The following is a 10978-nucleotide window of genomic DNA, read 5'->3' on the forward strand; positions in this document are numbered from 1 at the left end:
AAGGAGGTTAATTTGGGGGCTAAAAGTTTTTTTTAAAAAAAAAAAAAAAAAAAAAAACCAAAAAAAAAAAAAAAAAAAAAAAAGATTTGAAACTGAAAAATTATTCTGAAACTGAAAAAAGAAGATGTGAAACTGGAAAAAATGTTGAAAAAGTTTCAAGTTTTTATGGTCCCAATTTAGCTCCGTATAAACTAAACCAACATAAAGCGATGTAGTCACGTCTTAGAACAACTCAGCCAACGTCCAGGACGTGAACACAAAACGGAATTGGTGAAGATTTCAGGAACCAAGATGGCGTCTCGGGCCGGATGTTCAGACCTGGTAGAAAGTTCCAGAAAGTTCTCAGCTGTTCTTTCAGCAAATGTTGCACAGATGAGGTGTAAACACTGAAAATGAAAGCAAGCCACAACACATCCTCCTCCTTTCAGTTCACAATAACAGCTGTGCCGCTTTTTATTTGACCACAAAAGAATACACCATTTCTGAATCATAAACTTTGGCTACTTTTGCAGTTTTTTTTTTAAGTTTTTTTGCTCGTTTAAACTTATTCATCTCCACCCAAGTAATTATCCGCTGGATATCTGAAACGAAGGGTTTTCTCAAGCACGCAGTTCATACAGATGGACTGAATGTGAATAATGAAACAAACATCACACGGGACAATTAGCCACGGAAAAATTCTCTCGGCTTGTACAAGTTTGCTGTAGTAGCCTGAGGGAGTGGAGACAGCTGGTTCCACGGCCGAACCTCTCCACCGTGGCCTGCTGCACAATCCCCTCTTTCCTCCACTGTTCCCTCTGTTTGATCTCTCTGTTTTCCCAAAATAAATTGAGACGTTTTCTTCTCCGTGTCCTCTCTCCGTCAGTGCTGGCTCTTCCCCAGCTCCATCACCTGATCCCTGACGGTGAGCTTACCAGCATTAAAATCACGCGACAGGATCCCTCGGACCCACTGGCCATCAGCATCGTTGGCGGCAATGAGACCCCTCTGGTTCGCATCCTCATCCAGGACATCTACAGGGAAGGGGTCATTGCTCGGGACGGCCGCCTGCTGCCCGGGGACATGATCCTGAAGGTACGAAAATGACACAAAAGCTGCGTTTCCATTAAAAATTTGCGCCAAACGTTTGATATTCCGCTAAAGTAAAAAAAATATATATACAATTTCGCAAAGACGGTGTTTCCATTAAATAAGGAATCCACCTAAAGTCACATGTGAATAAGCTTGTTCACATGATAAGTCATTAAAAATCATGGATGTAAACACTCACAGAGATATATTTATATTTCCACCATCAGAGAAGACGTTGTTGTTTTTAGGCATTGGATTAGCAAGCAGCGGATACTTGGGAGTGGCTAGTATATCTAGTATATATTCTCTGTTTTCTGTAAATTTATGCTCGCGATTTTATGATTTTCAACCTGAGGTGAAGCCAAGAGGCCTTATAAGGACATTGCTGCTGTTTACAAACGGCCGTGTTGCATCAAAAGTGTTCCCGCTGCAGTTGGGCAAAGTACACCAATTTAGAAAAACCACCTCAAGCACAAAGACGTATGGCAGTAAAAAAAAAAAACAGTATTTCGATCATGTTACCGTTAAGCAAATTTATTTCCCAATTTGCCAAATTTTAAGGTCAACGTAAGCGCAGCTCCCGAGAATCGAGTCGAGCTGTGAGTGGACCGTAACGATGTCCTTCCGTTTCCCCTTCCAGGTCAACGGCATTGACATAAGCAACGTGCCTCACTACTTTGCCGTGACAACCCTGAGGCAGCCGTGCCAACTCCTGCGCCTGACCGTGCTCAGAGAGCAGCGGCACCGCTACCGTTCGCACTCGCACGGCCACGCTCACGGAGCCGGCGTCCACCAGGCTCTGGGCCCGCCCCACCATCCGATGAGAGACGACAGCGTTCACGTGGTGCTGAACAAGAACGCTCCGGACGAACAGCTGGGCATCAAGCTGGTGCGGCGAGCGGAGGAGCACGGGGTCTACATCTTCCACCTGCTTGAGGGAGGCCTGGCTGCGCGTGACGGACAGCTGTGCATAGGCGACCGCGTGCTGGCCATCAACGGGCACGATCTGCGCTACGGGGCACCGGAGCATGCCGCCTTGCTCATCCAGGTCAGTCAGGATGGACACCAAGCATTAGCTTTGTTTGGAAAGTTCACAGACAACACAATTATAATTGTGATTTGATAATAATCTGATTATCTGATTAACCAGATGCAATTAATCATGATTCAACAAGTAATTGTCATTAGTCAATTAATGAAATAATTGGCAACTAATTTAGTCATTGATTAATCGTTAACTGGAGTATACAGAATTTAAAAAAAGGCCATTTGCTGGAAGAGCACCCTCAGAGTAGCTACTAAACCAAATCTGTAGGAAAAATATATTCACTTGCATTAAAGATTTTTTTTTAATCTTTGTCTGCAAATCTGTTCTACCAAGAGAACAACTCAAGTGACATAGTTTTAGCATCACCCGGTTCAAATGCTGTGAAAAAAATAAAATTCTTATTAAGCACCTTCTGGTATGCAATTATTATTGGTTAATAATCAAGTGTGTAACTAACGGAATGTCATCTTATTGCATTTTAGGCAATGAAATATTTATATTCTTATTTAAAAATAAGTTTAATTGTTTTCTAATATTGTATAAAAAAAGGTCTAAGTGGTTTTAAATGAAAAATCTGTAGAATGTACCTTTATTCTCCCCTGTGATTAACTTATTAATTGTCTAAATAATCTGTCAGATATTTGATCAACAGAACAATCGATTCCTGAAACAATCGATAGTTGCAGCCATAGCTGCGACACATTCCACCTAAACGTTGTTGCAGACCAGAACCAGCCTGTTTGTTCTCCGCCTCCAGGCGGTATTAAAGATAATTGCGGTGATTCAAGCTAATTGTGTCGAGCTGCGTTGTTGTGTCTGCCTTCGCTGCAGCTAATGCTGTTTAATTGTGGCAACTCCCCTGATGGACATGTGGGTTTTGGGTGGGGGACGGGGGGCAGGCGTGCGGCCGCCTCTGGTTCCTGGTTGATGCCAGCCAGTGATGGCGTGTGTTTGGTTAATGGCGGTTAATTACTGCGTGTTTACGGCTGACTGTGCAGGGTCTCTGGGCTCGGAGTTCCTGTCTGGGCTGTCTGACCGGCTCTTTCTGGGTCTCAACGGAGCCAAGATGGCCTCTCGGAGCGGCCACTTTCTGTCAGAGATTAAGAACTGGCAGGGAAGAAATTGAATTAGTCCAATTAGGGCAATAATGGTTTGGACTGGCTAATTCAGGGCTCAGCGGCGTGTTGGAGAGAGCGGCAGAAATCTCTCTAGGAATACGAGAGCAGGGAGGCGGCTGGCTGCAGCCATCCAGCCTGTCTGACTGACAGGCAAAAGCCTCAGTCAGAAAAAGAAGGTTTTGACGTTAAAGTCTATTTTCGAAATGTAACACAAAAATACGAAGCATATCTCCACTTCCAGAAATTCAAACCTGAAAGCCTGTTTGTTGGTCACTTCAGGCGAGCGAGCACAGTGTGCACTTCGTGGTGTCTCGTCAGATCTGCCTGCCCAACCCAGACATCCTACCAGAGGGGCCATGGGGCATGGACGGCCCCCCACCATACTCCCCTGTGGATATGGAGCAAACGCTGCTGGTAAGAAGCAAACACACACACACACATACAGACATGTAGGTATATATGTGCAGGAGATAGGAGCACTACTGAATACACAGAGAAAACCTTTGTTCCTTTTATAAACTCTCCCTTTCAGGTGCAAATGATCCATGCAGCCGTTCTTCTCCCTTCAAAGTCAAGCATGTCATTCAAAGAGGGCAACGAGAGCGTCTTCTATCCTCACAGATTTGCAGCGTACATATCAGCCATGTTTTTTTTTCTTGTTTTTTTTTTTTTTTTTCTCTGACAGCTACCTAAAGATTCCTATCCGTTCTCTTCCCGTAGTTTGATATAAACCAAGGTGATAGCGGTGCAGACTCATAGTCTGCTACCTTCATTATTGTCGCTCTCGCTGAATGGAGCTTTTTTTTTTTTTTTTTAATAGACAGTATCGAGCCAGAAATTACAATGAGTTTAACCTCTGCAGAGAATTTTGCCAAGAAAAATGCAGGATATGATTTTCATTTGTCTCTTTCAGTGCACGTCTTTAAATTACGGCAAAAAGACGTTTTGGAGCTGGATGGGGCGCATCATAGAACAGAGGCTAAACTGAGGGGTCGTGCTTTCTTTTAACACTTTTAAGAACATTAGTAAAACTCTGATTGCCTGAGTTTTTATCAAGTCGTCATTTGCACAGAACACTGTAGCTTTTCCTAGGAACTCTTAAAAAGTGTCTTTAGTCGAGGGAGAGAAGATCTTGCGGAGATGTGAGCTTACAGTTTGAATAAACACTCAGAAACATTTCTCTAAATTGCAGCGATGGCTTTTTCCAGGAAAGGGTTGAACAGAGAAACATTCAGTCACTCAGGTGTAACTTGGAACCATGGAAAAAAGAAAAAAACAAAATGGAGAACACAAAGTCCCTGGCCGCTGAACATAATGGCTGAGTGTAGAGGAGCAAAATCTTTGCTTTGGTCTCCGTGAACTCAGAGGACAGAGGAGATGTGGTTCAGACACAAAACGGTGACATGATTCAACCGTCGTCGTCTCACTGCGCTGTGGTTGGATTTAAAGAAAGACAAGAAACCAAAGGAGCTGATGCTTACAAATGAACCTTACAGGTGATGAAATGAACCAGCGCTCTCTGCCTTTCAAAATCAGTTTGTCGTGTTTCTAAAAATGAGTGTACGTTTTTATGTGCGTTGAACTGAATATAGGAAACATTAATTTACCTCCAACTATGACTGCGTCCCCTGTGGACGCCCCCCCTCTCTCTCCCCTCTCTGAAATTAGTTCCTGCGCCTCGACTGTAAATTTGTCAATAAGACCAGCAGCTTATTACCTCAGCCTATCATAAAAAAAAAAAAATAAAAAAAAAGCTACACGGACTCTGTTAGGATGTGACAACCTTTAGAGCTCACTAGACACCATTACCGTTCATTAAAAAGCTGCCGCTCAGGAGGGCAGAGCACATGACTCACACTCAGCGCGGTGCGTAGGAGGCCTCTGATTACGGACGCTTTCAGCACAGCTTGAGTCAGCGCTGAGCCCTCGGGTCGACAACGAGAGCTCTGCTGCGAACGCGTGTGAACGCGGCACGCTAGCGTAGCGGCACAGGCTCCCAGCCCGTCGACCCCGACGCGCCCATGTGCCGTTCATTACCTGTCCCGGACATGAGTGAGGAGGCTCTCGAATCAGCTTATCGCCGTACATCATTCCACGGCGGTTACGCTAATGAGGTCGTTCATCATTTACCCATCGCCAAAGAGCGCGTTGTTGGAGTGGGCCCCGTCTCGCGGAGCACCGTGGATGGAAACCCAGATGACTTTTGGGCGTTTGAGAAAGCAGCCGCTATTTTTGTTATTATTATTATGCAAATGTGCTCCTCCGAGTTTTAATTAGAACACGCAGTTTGAATAAGGTGTCCTTGGTGTTCGTTAGCTCCTCGTCTGCTTTTGCTTTATTGTCTCCATCACAAAAAGAAGAACATGTGCTGAAGGAGAAGAGACGCTTAAGACATCACAATGACAGCACGCCGTGTTCCTACAGTCTGAAGAAATGCTTCATTCATCCATATGCAATTTTGCTACTTTTTGTACAATTTTAATTTATATTAATTATTTCAAAAATGAGCTAAATCGAACTGAGAATCCTGGAAATTTCGGGGTGCGTTCACACCAGTTCGGTTTAGTCCGTTTTAATCGAACTCTGCTTCGTCTGTCTAAAAAGCCGGGTTGGTTTGGGGAACCAGACTTTCCCAAATGCGCCATTGAACTCTGATGCAGACCAAAAAAAGCGAACTGAGGGCCACTTGAAAACGAAGGTCTCAGTTCAGGTGAAGTGAAAGTAAGTAAGTGGACCAGAGGTCGCTAATAAAGCAGGAAGCTTTAATTCAGCCAGAGGAGACGCCCAAGTCTAGCGCCAGACAGAGGAATGTCATGTTGTCCTCCTATCAAGGACAAACGAGAAACTTTGCAACCGCTAAAATCTCACTCCACTCCATATTGTTTACATTTTGCGAAGAAGGAAGCTGCGCTCGTGTCGTCTGCAGAGGTTTCCATGTCGTTTCCGTCTGTGGTTCTTGTTGCAGCGCCACCAGAGTGGAGGTAGTGAACAGGCTTTTCAAAGGGTTGGCTTTGTTTCACACAGTGAAACAAACCACAGTGACCTTTCATGACCTCTGGAAACATTTCTTAATATCTTTAAAACAACAGGGACACAAATGGAAAAAAATTTTCTGCACAAAAGTAGCACAAACATTTCACACCATTTTTGTCTGACTTGAAGAGGGCGGGAGGCGGGGGAGGGGCGTGGTTCACTCAGGCGAGTGTACCGGACTTATCAGGCGTTAAAACACCCGGAATCTCAATTCAGGGAAAGTTTGGGATTTTGACCTGAGTAATCTTTAAGAAACAACAACTCTCATGTTGGCCTTTCTATCTTTTGTCCAGGACTCCTGTCAGAAGCCCGCGTGTTACGAGAAGACAGTCACACTAACCAAGGAGCCGTACGACTCCCTGGGCATGACGGTGGCGGGCGGCATGTCCAGCCGAGGATGGGACCTTCCCATCTACGTCACAAACGTGGACCCCGACGGCGTGGTGGGACAGGAGGGATCCATCCGCAAAGGTAACGTCGCCGTCTGCCAAATTTCATGATGTCACGGGCATTTAATTGTGTGGAATCGCTCTTATTCGTCGTGCGTTGTCAGATCAGTGAAACATCCGTGCGGGTGGTCTGTCACGGATGAGCCTTTCTGCAGCGAAGAGCACGAACAAAATGATCGATGACGACTTCACATGAAGCTCCATCATCCAGCAGAAACCTCGGCTGCTCGTGTCGATTATTGCTCCGCAGATTTGCTTCCCTCAAAATGGAAAAAAAAAAAAAAAAAAAAATCATATTACAATATAGGGCAGATTTAGCAAAATAGGTTTTTAAAAAAGTACTGTTGATTTTCTTTTCTTAGTTTGTCATGTTGCAACTGCAAACTAGACAAGGACAAGTTAGCGCACGATCGTGAGTAGAAGAAAAACTAAGGAGAAATGTTTTAACAAATGAAAATCTAACACCCTTTTAATCTGATTCCTTAAAATGAAATGTAGACATTTTTTTAATAACCCATTTTTCCTTTTCACTTCACAATTTTGAACTGCGTATTGTTTGTCCCCTTGATAAGATCAGTTAAAACACATCTCCATTTGCGATGCCGTTGATCATATTGCTGCGCATTTTGACGTTTCAAAATTAAACGTACTCAAAGGAAACACGGCAGTTTCGAAAAACGTTTCATTTTTTCGATAAAAACTTTTAGAACAAGGCGGTTTTTCAAGCCATTTTGAAAATGGTTTATTTCTCAAAGCGGCAACATGAAGACTTTCTTCACATCACACGAGTCACATGATCAGGACCCGGATGTTACCACTGACGCAAACTACGAAGAGGAAAACGACAGGAAGTAGTTGGAGGATCATGGTGTGGCATTCGTTTTAATGACGGGTGAATAACTTATTATCAAAAAAGGGTTTCGCAGATGAAGGCAGGGGAGTGGCAGGTTTTCAGGACAAATTCTGATTCCAGGAATCCTACCTATTACGGTTCCCCAGCCTCAGTCTGAAGCTTCGTTTACGGGAAGAGTGAGACAAATATTGCAACAACGGTAATATGAGGACTTCCTGAAATTAGCAATAAGTCTGTTGCTTTGTGTGCGGTTCAAGGTGCACATTACCGCATTCATTTGGGACAGAGCAGCAGCAGCAGCTGTCTCTGTGTGCTTATGAAAGATGTTTGTGCATTGTAACGGCGCATTCATTTGCATTTTCTCGCAGGCCAAATGTGTCCTTTGTGTTGCTTGCTAGCAAGCCGGTCTGCACCGTCCATCTTTGCATCACTTTCATCATTAACAGGGTTTTTAAAAGCCCACAGCTGGCCTTTGGTTTCAGTGTCTTTGTGGTCCAGATGCAAGAATGACGATGAATATTAAGCAGAAAGAAGATCAGCCCCAGACTCTGATGTCTCACTCGCTCTCTCAAAAAAAAAAAAAAAAAAAAAAAGAGCAGTAACCCTGCGCCGAGGATAAACTGTGCTGTCAACCCACAGGTGACATTTTGCTGAATGTGAACGGCATGGATTTGACGGGGGTGACGCGAGGCGAGGCGGTGGCCAACCTCAAGAACACTTCCTCTCCCGTCGTGCTCAAGGTCCTGGAGATGCGTCCGCCCGACGACAACCCGCCGGAGTTCACGCTGCCGCCGTGTCTCACGCCGTCGCCCACAGACAGCACCAAGAGCCCGCTGCCCAACGACGATTACTCCCCGCTGTGGGTCTCGTGGCTGCAGGTACCCAGGTGAGCGATCCCTCCTGCGATATCTGTCTTCGCCCATAGATTTAAATTTTTTTTTTTTACTTTTTGGTTTCTGCAGCTCCGACGTCTCCTTTTGACCTTCGCCAGCTGGTGCGCGCTGACGTTTAGACAGAAACAGTGGGAAAGAAACGCTCATTATACTTTTAAAGCATTCTTTTTTCTTTTTTATATTCGATACTTATAAATCACTAAAACCTGTGAGAACTGAAGGGTTTTTAATAATACATACAAGGTTTTGTTGTAGTCATGGAGACAGTCTTGCACTGACACAAATAGCCACTTTTCCTTCTTATGTGGAATAAAAAAAGGGATTCAACGGTGCAGCTGAAAGCAATGAATATTTTTTCCTTCTTCACCTTTTTGTAATACATTCAATGTTGGTTTTCCACAAAAATACCTTAGAGCATCAAACTCCTTTTCATTTTGAGCCACATTATGATCAATAATGTTCTCAAGGGTTGATTGCGTCAGAATGTAGCGTATTCCATTAAAAAAATGGTTACATATTAATAAAGAGCCACCTCTGCATTCAATTAGTTCGTCTTAAAAATCAAATGGTGTTCAACGTCTTTCCACGTTCATCAATCCATCCTGGATTTTGTGATAGATTTTGTGAGTTTGAAATACTTGCAAAGAATTCTGCAATATTTCCACTCGGGTATGACTTTAAATGTGACTTTTTACTATTGGTGGTGTTATAGAGGTGTTTCCGTTTAGCCGTGAGCTACTGAAGTGACTGTCTTGGCTTTATTACTCTTCCCGCCGCATACATACTCAAGACGGTTGTTCAGTTTGTTTGTAATTTAAAGGTGAATCTAAGAGATCAGCGTGTTTAATCTCCTTCTTGCCCCACGCAGACATCTCTACTGCTGCAAAGACATCGTTCTGCGGCGGAGCACGTCGGGCAGCCTGGGCTTCAGCATTGTGGGAGGCCAGGAGGAGGTCAACTGCAATCAATCGTTTTTTATCCGCTCCATTGTCGAGGGGACGCCGGCCTACAATGATGGCAGGATAAGGTATTCAGCAAGTGCATCTTACAGACGTCTGACCTTTAGAGCTGCAGTATTCAACTTTTATTAGCAAAGTCTGTTTGTTTTTTTGCATATTTGTTAAAACTGTTACCATGTTGTGACAGTATACTACGGGACAAATCATCTGTGAAGAAATCAAGCTCGTCTGATTTTTGATTTATTTATTTTTTTCTCCCAGTGCTATTTGCGGAAATACACCACTTGGTCAAAAAACACCCAATCATACCCAGGAGGAGGATCTTACCATAGTCAATCAAGCTTGTGTAGGCACTGCTAAATGTGCTGATGGCTGAGAAACAACTTAATGTTACAGGAAAACCGTTAATCCGCAGACATCGGTGGCCATGCTAACTCCAGTGCATACACAAGCTTGATTGACAGCACTAAGACCCTCCTCCTGGCTCTGATTGGTTGTTTCAAACCAAGTGGCGTATTTATGAAAATAGCTCTGGAATAAAGTAGAGGAGCTTGATATTTTTATTTTTTTTTTACAGATTATCTGTCTCATACCATACTGTCACGTACACAAGCTTGATTGACAGTGCTAAGACCCGCCTCCTGGCTCTGATTGGTTGTCTCTAGTTTGCACTGAGAGAAGGCAGAGAAGTTCAATTTTCCATCTCATTACTCTGTAACGACACAGTGACAGCTTTAACAATAAAAAACATATTTGTTTCAGAAAACTTACATATTACAGCTTTATTAAAACCTTTTAGGCGACGCCGAATATAACACGGTAAATTAAACAAAGGTTTGCATTTTCCCTCCTTTTTTAAATTTTTTTTTTTTTTTTATGAAGATGCGGGGATATCCTGCTGGAGGTGAACGGGAAGAGCACGTGGGGGATGACGCACACGGCACTGGTTCGCCTCCTGAAGGAGCTCCGGGGCAGAATCACCCTGACCATCGTGTCTTGGCCGGGCAGCCTGCTGTAAACGGCACTCCCAAGCCATCCGGAACCGCTTTTTATCGACACTGACCGAGGAATGTGGAAGGCAGAGAGCTTTGGACCGGCCGACCACCCTAAGCTCGCTGTGTGGGAAGAGAAGCTCAGGACGGCCGCGCGGACGCCTCGCCGCAGACGGGCTGCTGGGGGGCTTTGCCAGGACTTTGCAGGAGATGCAGATAAGAGAGACTGGATCGTGACCAGAAGGTTGACTTGCCCCCCGCAGTCCCCACGGAAATCCTGAACCGGAACAGATCCGGACCGGACGCCGGACTCTTGTCTTGCTTAGAGGACACTGAACAGCGTCCAGTGAGTCGGGTGGGAGGACAGAAAGGAGACACGACTCGTTGCCAATTTCAATAGATATATATTAGGATAATGCGTTAAGCTGGACTCACATTTCTTTACGTAAAATGTTTGGTGTCTAAAAAAAAAAGAAAAAAAAAAAAGAAGGAAATATCAAAACGAACAAAGAAAATGTACCGAACCAAGCACTTGTAATATGTTTCTTTTGTTTGTCGTATG

General features: G+C 44.2%; 1 protein-coding gene across 2 annotated transcripts in view; it reads left to right on the forward strand.

The window, feature by feature from the left end:
• The window catches only part of lnx1 (ligand of numb-protein X 1), a 51564-nt gene extending 40659 nt beyond the window's left edge, over nucleotides 1–10905 (forward strand). For both annotated transcript variants that reach the window (XM_015040628.1, XM_015040629.1), the window contains 7 exons: nucleotides 866–1074; nucleotides 1712–2119; nucleotides 3517–3651; nucleotides 6564–6741; nucleotides 8212–8458; nucleotides 9334–9492; nucleotides 10307–10905. In XM_015040628.1, the coding sequence (XP_014896114.1) occupies nucleotides 866–1074; nucleotides 1712–2119; nucleotides 3517–3651; nucleotides 6564–6741; nucleotides 8212–8458; nucleotides 9334–9492; nucleotides 10307–10442 (1472 nt within the window). In that variant the 3' untranslated portion in view covers nucleotides 10443–10905. The remainder of the gene's footprint in view (nucleotides 1–865; nucleotides 1075–1711; nucleotides 2120–3516; nucleotides 3652–6563; nucleotides 6742–8211; nucleotides 8459–9333; nucleotides 9493–10306) is intronic.
• Nucleotides 10906–10978: the final 73 nt, after the last annotated feature.

This window comes from Poecilia latipinna, unplaced genomic scaffold (assembly GCF_001443285.1).
Source record: "Poecilia latipinna isolate Pla-1442-1.1 unplaced genomic scaffold, P_latipinna-1.0 Scaffold520, whole genome shotgun sequence".
NCBI lineage: Eukaryota > Metazoa > Chordata > Actinopteri > Cyprinodontiformes > Poeciliidae > Poecilia > Poecilia latipinna.